Source organism: Pongo abelii, chromosome 14 (assembly GCF_028885655.2).
Source record: "Pongo abelii isolate AG06213 chromosome 14, NHGRI_mPonAbe1-v2.0_pri, whole genome shotgun sequence".
Taxonomy (NCBI): domain Eukaryota; kingdom Metazoa; phylum Chordata; class Mammalia; order Primates; family Hominidae; genus Pongo; species Pongo abelii.
In genome coordinates this window covers 35,383,254-35,404,758 of record NC_071999.2, presented here as the reverse complement: position 1 = coordinate 35,404,758, position 21,505 = coordinate 35,383,254, and the positions used below count along the sequence as shown (strand labels likewise).

Below are 21,505 nucleotides of genomic sequence, written 5' to 3'. Positions count from 1 at the left end.
AATTGTCTTTAACAAACACATAGTTCTTGAAAACAACTTGTTATCATATAATACTTAGGTCAGGACATAGTTTCTACCTGCAAGTTTACATTTATTTCTTAAGGTAAGGTTAAAGAAAAAAAACACACAAGAGGAAAAAGATTCAGGAGACTAATATTACACCTCTTTAAAAAGCTGAGCAGGAAACCATAGGGAGAGTCTCACAAAAATCCATTCTTCTGCTTGGGATGAGATTATTGATTTCCTTAGTTACTACTTTTCCCTGAAGTGTTGAAATAAGTGCCTTTTGATGCTTGGACTTGAGAAAAACTTGTTCCCCAAAGCCACTTGGCACGTATAAATCCCAGGAACTAGGTACTTTAGGCACTGTGTTTGCTAAGCATGAGAGAGAAGGGCGGGGAGGGGAGGAGACAGAAAAAGGAGCGAGGGAAGGAGGGAAAGTGGCGGTACTAGGTGCCAGAGGAACCATAGCACTGCGTGAGAGCAACCGACATAGAAAGGAGTAGGTCCTCACTGAGGCCTGGCTCTCCTTCCCTGAGTTCTACCAGCTTCACCCAGGGCATCAACATCACCCACACTGCTCCCGTGAAACTGGGCTAATTTCATGCAAATCTAAATAGGTTTCATCCAAATGTAAAACCTAGAGCAGAGTGCAGTGGTCTCCTGTAGTTCCAGCTATTCAGGAGCCTGAGGCAGGAGGATCCCTTGAGCCTGGGCAACATAGTGAGACCCCATCTCTAAAATTAAAATAAACAAACAAATATATATTTAAAGAAAACCTAGACTGAAGTCATTGAATTTAGTGAATACACATTTTGTTGTCAAAATGAATATTCTACACATCTCTAAAATTAAAATAAACGAACAAATATATAAATAAATGAAACATAGACTGAATTCATTGAATTTAATGAATACACATTTTGGTGTCAAAGTAAATATTCCACACAAGGCAATACATTTTGAAGGAGTTTATGAATGTCTATGATTTCTGGTTATATGTAGAAAATCACATGCTTTAACTTCCGAAAGCATCTTTATTGTCACACAGTAAACATTTAAAAGGAGAGATTGGGTTTTAGCAGCAGAGGAGGGGGAAGGACATTACAGGCCAGAGAAACAGTGTGACCAGAATCTCGAAGGTGGGGAAGTACAAGGTCCAGTTTGATTAGAAATCAGGAGGGCAGCAGGAGGGAAAGCAAGAGAGAAACTGCCAGATTAGGGAGGGCCCTCAGGGCCAGAAGAGGATTTTGTAGTTAATTTGGAAGAAAACATTGTAATTAGATAAAAAGTTTTTAAAGCAGTGGAGCTGTATGCATTAGGAAAATTATAATAACATCCAACATCTGTTGATCATTTACAGTGTTCTAAGCGATTTACACTGTAGGCTGAGCTCTTTAGGTATATGAGCTCATTGAAACTCACAACCCTCTTGCAAAGGTGATATCATCATTTTATGGAAGCAGCTGAGGCTCAGAGAGGTTTATTCACTTTGCCCAAGGTGACACAGCTAGTAAGCACCAGGACCAGGATTTTAAACTTAGAGGTGTCCGGTTCCAAAGCCTCCATTCTTAACCACAAAACAATAAATGCCAGAACAAAAGAAGTGAAAAAAAGAATTCAAAATGTCTTGTGACTTAAATGTTATTGAAGTTGGTGTGAGGGGAGAGGAGAAAGGGGAGTCAAAAACAACTGCTAGAATTTGAGCCAGTGTGGGAATTCTGCAGGTAGTGAAATCGGAAAGAGGTAAGGTTTAGAGGGCAAACTGGAGAGCTTGCAAAACTGGTGAGTGGTGGGAATAGGAGTCTGAAGTCCAGGATACAGCCTGGGGCTGGAATGGAAACCAAGGGTCATTTACATAATGACAGTGTTTAAAACGCCTCTAAGGAGAGTTGGTCACTGAGGTCTTAAAGAGAGCAGAAGAGAAGCAAAGATTCGGACTAAGGTCCAAATTATAGGGAAAGAATGAATAGCTATTAGAGAAGATACATCAATAGTGACAAGAGGTAAAAGTTTAGAGCTATGATAAATGTGCATATTTATCTCTATAGGGAATATTTCCCCATAGGGAACAGTTTCTAGAGTAATGCTGAATTTGTAAAATTATCTGAATCTTTGAGTCCTCTAGTAGCACATTTCTTCTCTTAGAAATTGGGATTTGGCCCAGCTATTTGGGAAGCTGAGGCACGAGAATCGCTTGAACCCGGGAGGCAGAGGTTGCTGTGAGCTGAGATCACGCCACTGCACTCCGGCCTAGGTGACAGAGGGAGACTCTGTCTCAAAAAAAAAAAAGAAAAGAAAAGAAAAAAGAAATTGGGATTTGGGGGCTGGGCACCATGTGGCTCATGCCTGTAATCCCAGCACTTTGGGAGGCTGAGGTGGGAAGATCACTTGAGCCTAAGAGTTTGAGGCTGCAGTGAGCTATGATTGTGCCAATGCACTCCAGCCTGGGCGACAGAGCAAGACCCTGTCTCAAAAAAGAAAAGAAAAAGAAAGCAAAGATTATCTTCCATCAGAAATAAATATGATTAACATTTATTAGTATATTCTTTCAGTCTTTTCTGGATTCATACGTACTCTTTTTCAAGCAGGGATCCTTCTGAAAATAGTTTTTCTCACAAGATATTGTGTATATTTTTGCAAGGCATTCAGTTTAGTATTCATAAGAATTTGATAGTGTTATAATAATAACAATGCATCATAAAGGCAGATTAAAATGCATTTAGCCAAACCTCTCATTGGACATCTAGATTGTTTCCACATTATAAATAATGCTGCAATTCATAATTTTTTTAAATAAAAATAATTCTTTTTAGAGACAGGGTCTCACTCTGTCCCCAGGCTGGAGTGTGTCTATTCACAGGTACAATGACAGCTCACTGCAGCCTTGAACTCCCGGGCCCAAGTGATCCTCCCGCCTTGGCCTCCCAAAGTACTGGGAATACAAGAGTGAGCCACCATGCCTGGCCACTTTTTACTTATTTCTGAATATTTCCTAGAAGCAAAATCACTGGTCAAATGCCATCAGTGTGTTCAATGCAGGGTTCATTTCTGAACATGACTATCAATTTGCTGGTAGTCCTTATGTTAGACTATAGTGAACCATGCTATCTCTTTCCTACTTCCTCATTTCCATTCTTGTAAGTCAAAAGGAAACCTTACAACAAGGATCAACAGCAACCTTTCAGAAAAAGCATACACATTTTTTGTTGTTGATTTTTTTTTCTTTAACACCTTCAGGTATGGGTTAGCAGTCACCCTCTGTTTACCCTTACAAGCCACTTTGGGCACTCAGTGTTTTTTAAACAAAAAGACCTGGTAACTTGGATGGTAAGGCTGTCTGTCCCAACTGGTCCAGCTCCTCACTGGCAGAGGGACTTCTGCATTTCCAGCCTGTGATTTTAGTTAGAGGCAATCCAAGGGGAGAGCCTCACTCAGGTGAGGAAGATATTTGTCAGGTCTGCTAGGATTTCTCTCCTAGGCCTCAGAAATTTGCAAGCATCTTTGCATTTCCTGGCATTCTCTGGCCTGGAATGCTGTTTTTTGTCTTGGGCCTCCCTGGCAGAGCAAGGCAGTCCCCTTTTCTGTCTTCAGAGCCTTTCTCTGGGCTTGGGACAGGCCCACTGTGTTGGCACAAGCCTCATTTGGTCTGCTGGGGAGCTTGGCTGCAGGCCCTGGGTGCTCGGCATCTCCCCTGGCTGCTCCTCTCTGTCCTATTCAATCAGCCTCAGCACCTGCACTTGTCAGTTAGGCCTGATGTTACCCTGGATGGGAAATGGAACTTCTTTACTGTTGCTCTAATTCCATGTTTCACAAACTGCAGGGCCTATGGATGGATTGGGAAGTAAATTTAAAATGTGAAGAAAAAAAAATCGGAGTCCATCGCAATAATGGTAGGTATTGTTTCATTAAACTTTTTTCAGATTTTATATATGCAAACTGTAAGGGTCCTATTCAAAGACCTTGAAAGCCAAGAATGTGAACTGTGCATTTCAAACGTATGTCAGTATTCCCACGGGGCTGTGATGCATATTTAGGTGGGGAAATGTGATACCATTTTTATTTTATTAGCTAGGCTAATAACTGCAAGATCATATGGCTTTAGTGGAGAAAACACAAGGCTTTGGACTCAGAACTGGGTCAATATTGTTGCTAACTAGCTGTGTGACCTTGGACAATTCAATGAATCTCTCTGAGCCTCCCTTAGTATTGCCTGTAAGAGACAGATAAGCATCCTGGCCTTATAGGATTACTGTTAGGATTAAACAAAATCTTTTTTTTGGGACAGAATCTCGCTCTTTTGCCCAGGCTGGAGCACAGTGGTATGATCTTGGCTCTCTCTAACCTTCACCTCCTGGGTTCAAGTGATTCTCGTGCCTCAACCTCCCTAGTATCTGGGATCACAGGCACGCGCCACCACACTCAGCTAACATTTTTGTATTTTTAGTAGAGCTGGGGTTTTGCCATGTTGGCCAGGCTGGTCTTGAACTCCTGGGCTCAAGTGATCCACCCACCTCTGCCTCCCAAAATGCTGGGATTACAAGCTTGAGCCATCATGCCAGCCATAAACAAAATAATCTATGTATAGTGCTTAGCACATGGGAGACACATGCTAAATAAAGCTTGTTGTCTAGTCTTTTGTCTGGGCCATAAGACATCCTCTCTTGGCAGCACAGCCACTCTTTTCCTCATCTCAAGAGTACATGCTGGCTGGGCAGGATGGCTCAGGCCTGTAATCCCAGCACTTTGGGAGGCTGAGGTGGGCAGAACACTTGAGGTCAGGAGTTCGAGACCAGTCTGGCCAACATGGTGAAACCCCATCTCTACTGAAAATACAAAAAATTAGCTGAGTGTGGTGGCTCGCGCCTGTAATCCCAGCTACTCGGGAGGCTGAGCTTGAGCCTGAGAGGCTGAAGTTGCAATGAGACTGCACTCCAGCCTGGGCGAAAGAGTAAGACTCTGTCTCAAAATAAAAAAACTGAGAGAGAGTACATGCTACCTGCGTCTCAAAAAAAAAAAAGTACATGCCACCTGCGATATCACAACAGTTCTGTTTCTCAGTTTCCCACTCTATGGTTTGTATGATGACAATAAGTGTTTCCTATAAAAAGAATCTCTGATCAAGAAAATTTCAGAATTACAGTTTATAATCATATGAAATGCTTAGGCCCCAACTCAAATGTCTACAGGGGCCAGGGAGGTGATGTGATTGGGTGAAAAGTCAGGCTAACCACTTAGGGAATGGCAGGGACTGTGGTAAACTGGAGAACCCTGACCCCTTTGAGGGAGGCAGCTACTCTTCATTCCAACCATCCTCCCATGTGGAAATGTGAACCCAACCTCATCAGATCTCTCACTTTTCAAAAGAAGCCAAATATCTGGATTTTTTATTGTGAAGATTTCTACTGTGTTCTGGGTTTTGTTTGTTTGTTTACAGACAGGGTCTCTCTCTGTCGCCCAGGCTGGATGGAGTGCGATGGCAGGATCATAGCTCACTGCAGCCTCAAACTCCCAGGCTCAAACAATCCTCCTATCTCAGCCTTCTGAGTGAGTAGGTGGAACTACAGGTGAGCGCCACCACCACACTCAGGGAATTATTATTATTTTTTTTTTTTGAGACGGTCTCAAACCGGGCACATTGGCTCACACTTGTAATCCCAGCACTTTGGGAGGCCGAGACAGGCAGATCACTTGAGCCCAGGAGTTCAAGACCAGCCCAGGCAACATGGAGAGACCCCCATCTCTACAAAAAATACAAAAACATAATTAACCAGGCATGGTGGTGCGCGCCTGTAGTCCCAGCTACCTGGGGTGGGGTGAGGGGAGGGGAGAGATGGGAGAAGAGACTGCAGTGAGTCGAGGTCACGCCACTGCACTCCAGCCTAGGTGAGACCCTGTCTCAAAAAAAAAAAAAAAAAAAAGAGAGAGACAGTGAGCCAAGGTTGCACCATTGCACTCCAGCCTAGGTGACAGAGCAAGACCATCTCAAAAAAAAAAAAAGAGAGAGAGAGTGAGCTGAGGTTGCATCACTGCACTCCAGCCTAAGGGAGACCCTGTCTCAAAAAAAAAACAAAAAAAGAAAAAAAAAAAAGAGAGAGAGAGAGAGTGAGCCAAGGTTGCACTCCAGCCTAGGCAAAAGAGCGAGACCCTGTCTCAAAAAAAAAAAAAAAAAAAAAGAGAGAGAGAGAGTGGCAAGGTTGCACCATTGCACTCCAGCCTAGGCGACAGAGTGAAACCATCTCAAAAAAAAAAAAAAAGAGAGACGGTCTCGCTCTGTCGCCCAGGCCGGAGTGCAGTGGTTCCGTTCGATCACTGCTTACTGCATCCTCAAACTCCTCTTCTGCCTCGGCCTCCCAAAGTGCTGAGATTACAAGTGTGAGCCACCATACCTGCCCAATGTCTACCTTTTTAAAACACCGCTTTTACCAAATGAAACATCTGTGGGTCAGATAAGGCCAGAGAGGGGCCAGTTTACGCTGTCGGTCCTAACCCTTCATGGCTGGGCATACTTATTACGGTCACCCCTGGCTCTCCAGAAAAGCCTCCCACGGTATCCCTATAAAAGCGCTTGTTTAAAATTACTATAATATTTTGCAGCAAAAATATACTTTAAGCACAGAATATGTAACTCCAATAATAGATGAAAATTCTACCTAATGAAGAGAACCATCTTTTTCACAAGGTGTTAAACACCATGAACAGCAGGAAAGAAATGGGCAAAGTTGGCAAGGAGGGAGTGTTCCATTGTTCCTGTCTTTCCTTAGTTAACCAAAACCACTCATAAGGCATTTATTGCTTTTTAAAAAATAGCTTTATCAAAATATGATTCATACACCATGTAATTTACCCACTTACAGTGTACAATGGTTTTGGGCATATTCACCAGGTCATGCTGCCATTACTATAATTTAATCTGGAACATTTTTGTACCCCTAAAAGAAACTCCATACCCATTAGCAGGCACTCTCTTTTTCCCCAAACCCTGGCAGCCACTAATCTACTTCCCTGTCTATAATATTTCCTGTTCTGTATATTTTATATACATGGAATCATACAATATGTGGCCTTCTTATGTCTGAGCTCTTTCACTTAGCATAATGTCAAATATATATGTATGTGTATGGATATACCACATTCGATTTAATCATCTCATCAGTTGATGGGCATTTGGGTTTTTTCCACTTTTTGACTGTTAAAAATAATGCTGCTATGAAGATTCATGTACAAGTGTGTGTGGACATGTTTTTGTTTCTTTTGGGTATATACCTAGGAGTGGAATTGCTGGGTCAACTGGTATCTATCTGTGTTTAACCTTTTGAAGAACTGTCAGCTTGTTTTCCAAAACACCTGCCCGTTTACATTTCCACAAGCGTGCATAAGGGTTCCAGTTTCTTTCTCCACATGCTCACCCATGCTTGCTACTGTCTATCTCCTTGATATAGCCATCTGCGTGGGTGTGTGATAAGCATTTATTCTGAAGGTGTAAGGCAGTTTTAATAGAGCAGCTGAATTTGATGTTTGATGTGATTATTGAGATCAAGACCTAATATAGGGATCTTTTCTGAACTTAGATCACCTTTCTGTAAGAACTTTTACTATTGCGTTTTCCACTCGTCATGTGTACCATTCTTTGACTAACCAGAGGACAGGCCTCTTAAGGAAAGGTCTGATATTTTCCCCTTACTAACCAGTAAAATAATCCAATTCTAGAGAAATTATTGATATAAATTAGCTTTGGTACAATTTTCTGTGCCATAGCCATCAATGCTGCCCACGGAGAAGCCACTGATTTCCCCCGGAAAACTCAGGCTGAGGCAGGAGGTACTTAAGCAGCTGGGGAAGAGGTTCTCCTTCTCCATACATGAAGACATATAGCACCACCTCCCTCTCTTTTGCCTCTGGTCTTTCTTCTTGCCTCTCCATTTAGTCATGAAACATCCTTTCAAGTTAGACTAAGGTAGCGACAGCCCTAAGGAAATGTTGAGGAAATTGAGCATAGACCTCGGTGACTATGAGAGGTCCGTGCATAGTGAATTGAGGGGATTGGATGTCAGTATCCTTGCTTCTAGTCTGGAGTTCACAAACCTGTGCTCTCTTATTTTCCTGAATGCCTCATTCCTTTATTTTCACTGCCCTAAAAAAAAAAAAAGTTTTCAGTATGTGTGATCCTTAGTATGGTTGTATGGTTGTATGGTTGACCTCATCAGACATTTTGGGTTAGTGTTTCCTCTCCTTTTCCGAAACTGGCCTGTTTTGCAAAGCAGACAAGAGAATTCATATAGCTTGACTTTAGGACTCATTGCATTGGGAGAGATCAATACTCCTCAACCAATGAAAAATTTACAGCTCCCAGTCTGCATGTTTGTTGTTGTTGTTTTCTGTATTGTTTTGTTTTGAAACGGAGTCTTTCTCTGTAGCCCAGGCTGGAGTGCAGTGGCACCATCTCAGCTCACTGCAACCTCCGTCTCCCAGGTTCAAGCAATTCTCATGCCTCAGCCCCCAGAGTAGCTGGGAGTACAGGTGTGTGCCACCATGCCTGGCTAATTTTTGTATTTTTAGTAGAGATGCGGTTTCGACATGTTGGCCAGGCTGGTCTCGAACACCTGACCTTAAGTTATCCGCCTGCCTCGGCCTCCCAAAGTGCTGGGATTACAAGCGTGAGCCACTGTGCCTGGCCTTGCATGTTGTATTTTTTTTATGTCAGAGTATTTTATTTGTATGTTTGTTTTGAGACAGTCTCGCTCTGTGGCACTCTGGTGTAGTCTCCACTCACTGCAACTTCCGCCTCCTGGGTTCAAGTGATTCTTGTGCCTCAGCCTCCCAGGTAGCTGGGACTACAGGCATGCGCCATCACACCCGGACTCATTTTGGTCTTTTTAGTAGAGACAGGGTTTTGCCGTGTTGGCCATGCTGGCCTTGAACTCCTGGCTTCAAGTGATCCGCCCACATCTGCCTCCCAAAGTAGTGGGATTACAGGCATAAGCTGCCACACCTGGTCACCTTTTAAGTTTTAAAAGCCCATTGGTGCCCAGCCGTGGTGGCTCACGCCTGTAATCCCAGCACTCTGGGAGGCCCTGGGCGGGCGGATCACCTGAGGTCAGGAGTTCAAGACCAGACTGGCCATGATGAAACCCCATCTCTACTAAAATTACAAAAAATTAGCCAGGCGTGGTGGTGCGCGCCTGTAATCCCAGCTACTCCGAAGGCTGAGGCAGGAGAATCTCTTGAACCCGGGAGGTGGAGGTTGCAGTGAGCCGAGATGGCGCCACTGCACTCCAGCCTGGGCAACAAGAGCGAAACTCCATCTCAAAAACAAAAAACAAAAAACAAAACAAAACCAAAGGCCGGGCATGGTGGCTCATGCCTGTAATCCCAGCACTTTGGGAGGCGAAAGCGGGTGGATCACCTGATGTTAGGAGTTCGAGACCAGCCTGGCTAACATGGTGAAACCCTGTCTCTACTAAAAATACACAAAAAAAAATTAGCCAGGCAGGTGGCCCATGCCTATAATCTCTGCTACTTGGGAGGCTAAGGCAGGAGAATCACTTGAACCTGGGAGGTAGAGGTTGCAGTGAGCCGAGATCGCACCACTGCACTCCAACCTAGGCAACAAGAGTGAAACTCCGTCTCAAAAAACAAAAACAAAAACAAAAAACAAAAAAACAAAAAAACCAACCATTGGTTTGGTCGAACATGGGAGACAAACATTAAATTAAAGATAAAATAAAATAGGCCAGGCGCGCTGGCTCACACCTGTAATCTCAGCACTTTGGGAGGCCAAGGCAGGTGGATCACGAGGTCAGGAGTCCAAGACCAGCCTGGCCAATATAGTGAAACCCCGTCTCTACTAAAAATACAAAAATTAGCCATGGCACGTGCCTGTAGTCCCAGCTACTCGGGAGGCTGAGGCAGAAGAATCGCTTGAACCTGGGAGGTGGAGGTTGCAGTGAGATGAGACCACACCACTGTACTCCAGCCTGGGCAATAGAGCGAGCCTCTGTCTCAAAAAATTAATTAATTAATTAATTAAATATAAATAAATAAATAAATAAGTCTGGGCATGGTGGCTCACACCTGTAATCCCAGCACTTTGGGAGGCCGAGGCGGGTGGAACACCTAAGGTCAGGAGTTCAAGACTAGCCTGGCCAACATGGTGAAACCCCATCTCTACTAAAAATACAAAAATTAGCTGGGCATGGTGGCACACGCCTGTGATCCTAGCTACTTGGGAGGCTGAGGCAGGAGAATCACTTGAACCTAGGAGGCAGAGGTTGCAGTGAGCCAAGATCACGCCACTGCCCTCCAACCTGGATGACTAAGACTCTGTCTCAAAAATAAAATAAAATAAAATAAAACAATAAAAAGCCAATTGGTAACAATCTTTGGGCAGACAATCTCGTAGTTTTCTGTGATAAAGTCTAATTTGGCTTGCCATAGTTCACTGTATCCACCAAGGAATAATCTTGGCCTAATTGGAAACTGGTAAATGCTTAGACTATATGTGTTTCTCTACATTTGAGATCCCCTCTCACCCTCCAACTGTGCCTCCCCCTTTTTAAGTTACATCAATGAGATGTAATTGGCACCTATCCTCAATCTTAGTATCCTAACATTCGCTTCTTATTCTATTTTCCTGCCTTTTGATTTAGAAAGACCTAAATGCTTTTAGATCTAAAGATAGAAGAGGAAGGTTAAAACAATAATTTGCAATACGTACTCCTTCAGCTATTAATTCATTTATGCAACAGGCTTTATTTAATGCCTGCTGTATGCCAAGTACTCTGCTAGGTGCTTGGGATTCAAAGATAGGAGCTGGGCTCAGTTTCTCATGCCTGTAATCCCAACATTTTGGGAGGCCAAGGAGTTTGAGACCAGCCTGAGCAACATGGAGAGACCCTGCCTCTACAAAAAAAAAATAGCCAGCACTGGGCATGGTGGTTCATGCCTGTCATTCCAGCACTTTGGGAGGCCAAGGTGGGAGGATCACTTGAGCCCATGAGTTTGAGACCAGCCTGGGCAACATGGAGAGACCTTGTCTCTACAAAAATAAAAATAAAAATAAATTAGCTGGGGCTGGGTGCGGTGGCTCATGCCTGTAATCCCAGCACTTTGGGAGGCCAAGGCGGGTGGATCAAAAGGTCAAGAGATGGAGACCATCCTGGCCAATATGGTGAAACCCCGTCTCCACTAAAAATACAAAAATAAGCTGGGCGTGGTGGCACGCGCCTGTAGTCACAGCTGTTCAGGAGGCTGAGGCAGGGGAATCGCTTAAACCAAGGAGGCAGAGGTTGCAGTGATCCAAGATCGTGCCACTGCACTCCAGCCTGGCGAAAGAGGGAGACTCTGTCTCAAAAAATAAATAAACAAATAAATAAATAAGCCAGGCATGGTGGCGCTCACCTGTAGTCCCGGCTTCCCAGGATGCTGAGGTGGTAAGATGGCTTCAGTCCCAGAAAGTCAAGGCTGCAGTGAGCCGTGATCATGCCACTGCACTGCACTCCAGTCTGGGCAATACAGCCATACCCTGTCTCAGAAAAAAAAATACAGAGTTCTTGCCTTTAAGGTGTACGGTGCAGTGAGACAAGCAGATACAACTGGAGAACCACAATTGTGATTGCAGTAATTAATATACACAATATTACAGGATTACAGAAAAGAGGTACTTCCCCTATCCTAGAGGGGATGGAGGAAGGGCATAAAGTATATTAATGACGATCTGTAATTCAGTTGTTTAAATTGAGCATGGGAGAGGGTGTTCAGGCCTTTTCAACTGGATGACTTTGTAATTTGGGATAAAACACCCAATAACTTGGCCGGGTACCGTGGCTCATGACTGTAATCCTAGCACTTTGGAAGGCCGAGGCGGGCAGATCACTTGAGGTCAGGAGTTCAAGACCAGCCTGACCAACATGGTGAAACCCTGTCTCTATCAAAAATACAAAATTACCCAGGCATTGTGGTGCATGCCTATAGTCCCAGCTACTCGGGAGGCTGAGGCACGAGAATTGCTTGAACCCGGGAGGTGGAGGTTGCAGTGAGCTGAGATCGTGCCATTCCACTCCAGCCTGGGCAACAGAGTGAGACCCTGTCTCATAAAAACAAAAACAACAACAACAAAAACCCAATAACTGTAAAGTAAAATATGTCAACTTGTGACTAAGGATTCATGTGGAAGAAGAAAAGGGTCTAATATCATAAATGAACATCAAGATTGTGGGGTTAGAGCTAGAAGGTGTTGGTTTTATTTTAAAATTTCTTTCTTTTTTATGTTCTTCCCTGCCTATATCACAGAAAATCAAATATAAGAAATGAATTGCCTGCAAGTGGTGGTTTTTAAACTCTTCTCTCTGACATAGTCTCTGTTAAACTTGGGAATAAATAAAGGCACCATCACCAGACTAGGGGAAGATTAGCATTGTTTGAGGTTAGGATTTAAAAAAAGCAAAACAAGGCCAGGTGCAGTGGCTCATGCCTGTAATCCCAGCACTTTGGGAGGCCGAGGCGGGCAGATCACCTGAGGTCAGGAGTTCAAGACCAGCCTGACCAACATGGTGAAACCCTGTCTCTACTAAAAATAAAAAATCAGCCAGGCATGGTGGCGCATGCCTGTATTCCCAGCTACTCGAGAGGCTGAGGCAGAAGAATCAATTGAACCGGGAGGTGTAGGTTGCAGTGAGCCGAGACTGCACCATTGCACTCCAGCCTGGGCAGTAAGAGCAAAACTCCGTCTCAAACAACAACAATAACAACAACAACAAAAAATTCACTAGATTTGCAATCACTGCCTTCATATAAGATTAAAATATGAAGAAAAACTCAAGGTTAACTGTACTTGAGGTTTTCTAAATTATGGGATTGAAGGGGTCTATATAATTTTAAACATTAACAAAAGTTTAATCTTTACAACCCTGTGGTCCCCTCCATTTTATAGCTGAGAGAATTGAAGCATGGAGGTTTAAAAACATGCCCAAGATCATACAGCTAGTAAGTAGCAGAGCTGGGATTTGCACCCAAGTCTATTCAATTCCAGTGCCTATTACTCACCATATCATCCTGTCAAAATAGAAACCTTGTGTGGGCCCATTGCTCTCGAGATGTCCTGTGGCAATAAATGCACCCTGGTATAGACAACCAGTAAAGTGTATGGCCGTGCCAGTGCAAAGCCAACACTGCTCCTGCAAAATATTGATAGTGCCATATTCAACCAATCGTCAAATTTTAATATCATGGATGCCACTGAAAGTATCTTAATCATTCTCATGAATATTTTGTAATATGAGACATTGAGAAGATAAGACAGTATTGAAATAAATATATAGATTTAAATGAAATATAAAATTTGAATGATTAGTAGAGGGAAGCAGAGGATAGTAAATATGTCTGAAAATAACAACATAAAAGTTAACTTTAGATATATTATCTTTAAACGCTGCATGTGCAGTATACCAATTTATATCCTTTTTAATATTATAGTCTTTTTCATATGCATGTGTGATATATTGTCCTTTCACCAAGACTATAATCCCTGAGTCCAATAGTATATTTTCTTTTAAAAAGAAATCAACATTAAAACAGGAAAGATTATTTAAGCTTACTCTCAAGTAGTTTAATACATTTGAGGAAATAAATTAGGTTATGGATGCTTATAAGCGATATAAAAAAATCAAATTAACATGATGTAGGTGATTTATTCCAACTTTGACCTGTTACATTTGGAAGAATTGGTTGTTGGATTTAGAAGTGTACAAAATACCATTAGAGAGTGAAAAAAAGGGAAGTCTGTTATAACTGAACAGGGGCGTGGTCTGCTCAGGCTAAAAGGAATAGATAGTAGTTTCATAAAGGACTGATATAACTGTAGAGTCTTCAGAACTGGCCACTACAGCCAGCACATTTTCTCTACAGACATAAGTATGTCTATTAATACCAGCCAGCTTGGTGAGTTAGAGAAACCACAGCCTGTGGATTTGGGCACATGCACTCTCTGCCTGCATCTAATCCTTCGGGTAACCATATACCTACAACTCCTGTAATCCTAGAGCACTTACATGGATGCACTAAGTGGTGTGATGGGAGGGAAAGATAGCATCACAAGGATTCGTTTGATTATAACAGTAATCCACACCAAGTCAAATAAAATAGCCAAACAGTTTAGAATGTGGTCTCTAATGAATTTGCTAATTCTACCAGGGCCTCACAAACATTTCCTGCTAGAGTACCCCATATCAAAACGAAGTGGCTGTTCTTTAATTACATGGAATAATTATTTGATTTCCAGGAAGTTAAGACAGTGCTTTGTATTTAAATAAAAAGTTCTAGACATGCTGTGAAACTCGATCAAACCAAGAAAAGGGGTGAAACTGAATGCCTACTCACTGACTCAAGATTTCAGCTGCTCAGCGAGCCTGACGTGACGGCTTATGAGCCCAGAAAAGGGGTATTTTAAACCCGGCTGGCTGGATCATGTCACTTTCTTACAGAAGCCCTGCCTTTCCAGAGACCTAAAGTGTAACGCAATCAGAGACCTTTGAGGGGCTGGAAGCTCGGCGGCTGCCGCCCCTCGGCACCAGCAGATACCCCAGTTTTCAGGGGACATGATCCCATAGTGTCGCCCTCACTTTTGAAGGGCCATTAAAAGCCCGGGGCCTCTTATCTCAACGGCTTTGGGCGTGAATGTGGGGCAAGAAGGGGGGGGGAGACCTGTGGGTGTCTCTTTTGCCTGAGGAGTTGGAGACACTTGTGGAAAAGTCAGGCCCTTTTCGCTCCGGCGGCCGCTCCGGTGTGGGGCTGGCTTGGGTTAGACACATGCACACATACACCATAGAGCTCTGCTTTCCCGTAGCAGCTGCTGCCTCTGCCTCTGCCTCTCCCGCCTCAGCCTCTTTGCCCGGCATACACACACATTCAGATTTGCGCGCTGTTTCAATCCTTGATGACGTGTCCCCGGAGACAGCCAATAGCAAACGGGCTCTGGTCAGGACAATGGGAGGTATCGGGCCAATGAGAGAGCCCCGTGAGTTGGCGGTAGCCAATAGGAGCCGCGCTGGCTGGAGAGTAATGTTACAGAGCGGAGAGAGTGAGGAGGCTGCGTCTGGCTCCCGCTCTCACAGCCATTGCAGTACATTGAGCTCCATAGAGACAGCGCCGGGGCAAGTGAGAGCCGGACGGGCACTGGGCGATTCTGTGCCTCGCTGAGGGTGAGTCTGGGGCAGCGCCGCGGCGGGGAGAGCGCCTCCGGCAGCTCCCCAGCCCGCGCGGCGGCCGGATCCCCGCGGCCGGGAGCCGGCGGGTCAGGATCCACACAAAGGCAAATGAGGGGGGACCGTGGGGGGAACTGCGCACGGAGCGAGCCTCTGCCCGGGCGCCGGGAACGCTGCCCCGCGCCGGAGCCCCGGCCCTCAGGCAGCCTGAGGCGCCGGGAGCCCCGCGCCCCGCGAGTTTCCACCCCCGGCGGCGTCCGCGCTGACTGGCGCAAAAAAAAAAAAAAATTTTTTTAATTAAAAAAATTTTGAACGTGTTTTGGGCCCTCGGGCCGGGCGTTCGGGCGGGCGGCGTGCGCGGAGCGCGGCCGGGGCGGCGGGGCCGGCGCGGCTCGGCGGGCGGCGGGAGGGCAGCGGCGGCGCTTCCCCGGGCTGCATTGGCCGCCGCCGCAGCGAGCCGGGCGCCGGCGGGGAGCGCGGCCAGCCGGGCGGGCGGCAGGGCGGGCGGGGCGCCGCGGCGGGCGAGGGCGGCGCGGGGGCCCGGGGGCGGCAGTGCGGGCCCGGCCGGCCTCGGCCCGGGCGCGGCGGCGGCGGCGGCGGCCGGGCGGCGGGGGGAGCGGCGCCGCTGCGCTCGCTGGAACATGGCTGACTCGGGCCCGGCGCTGCTGGCTGGAGAGAAAACAAGGCGGGCGGGCGGGGGAGCTGGGCGCAGCAGTTCCGAGGCAACTTTTTTTTTCCTCTCTCTTTTCACAGCCCCGCGTTCTCCGTGCGGGGGCGGCGGGGCGCGCGGCCCGCGCGGAGGGAGACGGGGAGTGGCGGGCGGGTGGGCCCTCGGGTGGCCCCCACCGCGGCGGGGGGAGGGGAGCGGCGCGGAGGGGAGGGCCCGGCCGCGCGCCCCCCGCCCCTCCCCCGGCCGTAATGGCCGAGTGTGTGCACCAGAGCGCGGCGCGCACCCCGCCCGCCGCCGCCGCCGCCGCACCCGCACCCTCGCACTCACACACTCTCTCATACACACACAGACACACACACACACACACACACACACACAAAGGGAAGGAGCCATATTCTCGCTCGCGCTCGCCCTCGCGGCGGCGGCGGCGCAGGCGGGGAAGACGCGCAGCGGCCATTCCGTGCGCGCCGGCCCCGGCGGCCGCGGGCGGAGCCAGCCCCCATTTCGAGCGGGGCTTCTCCCTGCGCTGAGCCTGACAAAATGGGGGCGGCGGCGGCGGCGCGGGCCTGCGGGGCCTGCCGAGCGCACGTGGCGGCCTCGGGCCCGGGAGCCGGGCCGCGTCCCCTCTCCTCGGCCGCGCGGCCACCGGCGAAGTTCTGGGGCCGGGGGCTCGCCCCGCGCAGGAGTCACCCCAACTTTCACGGCTCCAAAAAATACTCCCCGAGTAGGGGGAGGGGGCCACCGAGCCACGAGCAGGAGTGGCTTTTGTCCCTCATCCTTGTTTACTCGGAGAAACTTCAGACCGGACGTGTTTAGTCAGAACAGAAATACATCTCAGGGCCAAACCGATAGGAAACGAGGCTGCCTCGCGGTGGCACCGCCACCCCCCAGCCGGGTTCCGAGCACCGGAGCTGGCTGCTGCTCCCTCTTCGGAGCAAAGTTTTATGCAAAGAGGGTGTTTTTTAAAACTTTCGGTGCACGGTGATTTTTTTTTTAAGGTCCCATAATTAGGAAGAGTCGACTCGCTTAGGCCCTTGTTTATTCCCTATCTAGTGCAAAGCCACGAATTGGCAGCATGTTTTCTGACCTTTGGTTTGGTTGGTTTAAAATGGTGTTCTAGATTTTAAAATCGTTTAAGTGACCAGTTAGATACTCATTCAGAGCAGACTCAGGCGGATAGATAGGGAATACTGTATGGGTATATCTTTGTGTCTAGACTTTTTGAGATCGCCCTGAAGGACCGTTTTTGTTTTGTTTGCTTGGCATAGCCCCTTCAAGGAATTTAATCTCTCGGCCATATTCTTGTCTGATTTTACGGAGGTTGATGTCGCTACTGTGTTAAATAACTAGTACCTTGGTTTTCATTCCCCCTTCCCAAGTACTTTAAGCTCTTATATGTCATAATTTTATTGCTAACATCAAATATTTATTTTATTTTTTAGAAAAATAACTAAACATGGGCAAAGGAGATCCTAAGAAGCCGAGAGGCAAAATGTCATCATATGCATTTTTTGTGCAAACTTGTCGGGAGGAGCATAAGAAGAAGCACCCAGATGCTTCAGTCAACTTCTCAGAGTTTTCTAAGAAGTGCTCAGAGAGGTGGAAGGTAAGAGGGCTTAAAACATGCTAACAAGGTAATTAAAAGACAGTTTCCAATTGAGGATACAAAAAAAAGCCTAGTTGGCGTTCTCATAGTGGGACGCTATTACATAGCAAAAGACATTGGTTTTGAGGATAATTTACTTAAATGTTACAACTTAAACTTACAAATAATTGTTTTGTAGACCATGTCTGCTAAAGAGAAAGGAAAATTTGAAGATATGGCAAAGGCGGATAAGGCCCGTTATGAAAGAGAAATGAAAACCTATATCCCTCCCAAAGGGGAGACAAAAAAGAAGTTCAAGGATCCCAATGCACCCAAGAGGCCTCCGTGAGTATCTTGCCTGTTTTTACTTCCCAGACACGTTTTACAGTAGAATCTGAGAGAAATTTAGCAAGCTACTTTGTCAGTTTAGAGTGTGAGTGTACAGTCAAAGTTTCTTAGCTAATACTTGGTTCATACTGGTTATATTTAAATAGTATAAAATTCCTGTTGGGTGGGAGTGTTCCCAGAGCATTTGAATTAGACACTTGGTCTCCTTTGCCCAGTGTTATCTCCTTTTGATCTTTTTATTTCTTGAAAAATACTATCTCTTTGAAATAGTGTAATTGTAGAATGTTCATCTAGGGTTCTAGCTAGTATAAATTAAATAGTTGTAAATTAAGCTTTGGTTGTGAAGGATATTTAGCATATTATAGTATTTGCACCCTGTCCAATGCAGCACAGAAATTCACAGGCAGCTTTAAATAGCAATGCAGTGTACACTTGATAGTATTTGTTTTTGTGATCTGTTAACTTAAAATCCTAAAATTTTTTTTTTTTTTAGTTCGGCCTTCTTCCTGTTCTGCTCTGAGTATCGCCCAAAAATCAAAGGAGAACATCCTGGCCTGTCCATTGGTGATGTTGCGAAGAAACTGGGAGAGATGTGGAATAACACTGCTGCAGATGACAAGCAGCCTTATGAAAAGAAGGCTGCGAAGCTGAAGGAAAAATACGAAAAGGTAAGAAGTGTGGGTTTGCTTGGTAAAATGATGACGAGTGCGCCAGATGTATGATTGTAGTTAGTTTGAGGTGTAATAAGTTTTTACACCTTACAGTTACATTAAGTATGGTGCTGATATAAGTCCTCATCCTTCAAAGAATGCAGAGGACCGAATAAATTAGTTTTTTTTTTGACTAAAACATAATCAGACTCAGACAAAGGCTGTGTACATTTAAGTTGGTTTTGTTATTCCCCAGTATCTTGAAGTTTATGAAAATGTTGGTAGTCACTTCAAGTCAAAAATGAGTATTTTCAAATGGCTTGGCATACAGTACAAAAATAGGCTAGACAAAGTAATATAGGCTATATTTTTCTTAGTCATATCCTGAAACATTTATGTTCTTTTCCTTTAGATACTCAAAAAACCACATCACTAAGTTAAATTTCAAGTAATTTTGAATTTACTGCTTTGTCCAGTAAATAAGATTAAGGAAGTCTGTAACTCTTATAGTTCAGTAAATTGAAATATTAAATACTTAATTTTCAGCTTCTTTAGTCATTCTGAAAAGTGTTTATTTCTAGATGTTTCTTAACCTAATTGCATGTTTATTGACAAATTACTTTTTTTTTTAAGACCACATTTTCTACTAAGGATTAGGGTCTGACAGTGTAAACCTGTAGAGTGCTTTTTTGCATTCAGAAGGTGGCAGTGTCTACCCTTTAATCAGAGTCTCTACATTCTGGTTTTAATAGAGTTAGGATGTGGTACATAATTGCACCTCAATGAGGCATAACTTTGCAAATATTAGACTATGCCATTTCATGAGTTATAGATTGTTATAATGATCTTGTATTTTTATGTTCATTTATTGAAGTTCTAGTTATTTCTGGAGTTGCTGTGGATCTACAGATACGTGATATTTTGGTATAACTAGAATCTTGATTTCTTTCATAAAGTTCTGCCATGTTCTACTTCTTTCCTTAATGGTTTTTTCTTCCCTACTGTTTTATCCTCCCTTTGCTTTGGAAGGATATTGCTGCATATCGAGCTAAAGGAAAGCCTGATGCAGCAAAAAAGGGAGTTGTCAAGGCTGAAAAAAGCAAGAAAAAGAAGGAAGAGGAGGAAGATGAGGAAGATGAAGAGGATGAGGAGGAGGAGGAAGATGAAGAAGATGAAGATGAAGAAGAAGATGATGATGATGAATAAGTTGGTTCTAGCGCAGTTTTTTTTTCTTGTCTATAAAGCATTTAACCCCCCTGTACACAACTCACTCCTTTTAAAGAAAAAAATTGAAATGTAAGGCTGTGTAAGATTTGTTTTTAAACTGTACAGTGTCTTTTTTTGTATAGTTAACACACTACCGAATGTGTCTTTAGATAGCCCTGTCCTGGTGGTATTTTCAATAGCCACTAACCTTGCCTGGTACAGTATGGGGGTTGTAAATTGGCATGGAAATTTAAAGCAGGTTCTTGTTGGTGCACAGCACAAATTAGTTATATATGGGGATGGTAGTTTTTTCATCTTCAGTTGTCTCTGATGCAGCTTATACGAAATAATTGTTGTTCTGTTAACTGAATACCACTCTGTAATTGCAAAAAAAAAAAAAAAGTTGCAGCTGTTTTGTTGACATTCTGAATGCTTCTAAGTAAATACAATTTTTTTTATTAGTATTGTTGTCCTTTTCATAGGTCTGAAATTTTTCTTCTTGAGGGGAAGCTAGTCTTTTGCTTTTGCCCATTTTGAATCACATGAATTATTACAGCGTTTATCCTTTCATATAGTTAGCTAATAAAAAGCTTTTGTCTACACACCCTGCATATCATAATGGGGGTAAAGTTAAGTTGAGATAGTTTTCATCCATAACTGAACATCCAAAATCTTGATCAGTTAAGAAATTTCACATAGCCCACTTATATTTACAAACTGAAGAGTAATCAATCTACTCAAAGCATGGGATTATTAGAATCAAACATTTTGAAAGTCTGTCCTTGAAGGACTAATAGAAAAGTATGTTCTAACCTTTACATGAGGACTCTATTCTTTAACTCCCATTACCATGTAATGGCAGTTATATTTTGCAGTTCCCACATTAAAGAAGACCTGAGAATGTATCCCCAAAAGCGTGAGCTTAAAATACAAGACTGCCATATTAAATTTTTTGTTGACATTAGTCTCAGTGAAGACTATGAAAATGCTGGCTATAGATGTCTTTTCTCATTTATCTAAATATGGACTGCTCAGGAAACGAGACTTTCCATTACAAATATTTTTAATTAATTGGGCCAGCTTTTAAAACAAAGATGCCACATTCAAAATAGGGTATATTTTCCTATATTATGGTTTGCCCCTTTATGAATCCAAGTAGATAGGAGGAAAGAAGACACTTTAAACTTTGCATCTCAGTATGAATTATTCAATTTATTTGAATGATTTTTCTTTACCAAACAAACTCATTCATTAGTCATGTTTATCTGCTTAGCAGTTTAGGGAACAATTTGGCAATTTTGTGGTTTTCGAGATTATCGTTTTCTTAAAGTGCCAGTATTTTAAAATAGCGTTCTTGTAATTTTACACGCTTTTGTGATGGAGTGCTGTTTTGTTATATAATTTTGACTTGGATTCTTTCCATTTGCATTTGTTTATGTAATTTCAGGAGGAATACTGAACATCTGAGTCCTGGATGATACTAATAAACTAATAATTGCAGAGGTTTTAAATATTAGTTAAATGGCTTTCACTTAAGAACTTAAGATTTTGTTACATATTTTTAAATCTTGTTTCTAATAATACCTCTTAGCAGTACCTTTTAAATAAGTATAAGGGATGGCAAAGTTTTTCCCTTTAAAAATACTCACTTTATGCTTATAAATAGGTTAATGGGCTGATAAAAGGTTTTGTCAAACATTGCAAGTACTCGGTGCTATATATAAATGAGGAAAAACTAGTTTTACTTTCAGAATGATTTAAACAAGATTTTTAAAAACAAGATACATGCAAGTGAACAGCAGGGTTAGTGATAGGCTGCAATTGTGTCAACATGAGATTTTTTGTT

General features: G+C 44.0%; 1 protein-coding gene across 3 annotated transcripts in view; it reads left to right on the top strand.

Moving 5' to 3' along the window:
* The window catches only part of HMGB1 (high mobility group box 1), a 153,447-nt gene extending 132,277 nt beyond the window's left edge, over nt 1-21,170 (top strand). The window contains exons 1-5 of one of the 3 annotated variants that reach the window (XM_024230771.3): nt 12,272-15,197; nt 17,313-17,476; nt 17,655-17,800; nt 18,297-18,471; nt 19,483-21,170. In XM_024230771.3, coding sequence (XP_024086539.1) covers nt 17,327-17,476; nt 17,655-17,800; nt 18,297-18,471; nt 19,483-19,659 — 648 coding nt within the window. In that variant the 5' untranslated portion in view covers nt 12,272-15,197; nt 17,313-17,326 and the 3' untranslated portion in view covers nt 19,660-21,170. Of the gene's footprint in view, nt 1-12,271; nt 15,198-15,788; nt 15,923-17,312; nt 17,477-17,654; nt 17,801-18,296; nt 18,472-19,482 lie in introns of those variants that run through there. The other 2 variants (XM_024230772.3, XM_063714881.1) reach the window with 2 other exon arrangements.
* The last annotated feature ends 335 nt before the right edge of the window (nt 21,171-21,505 follow it).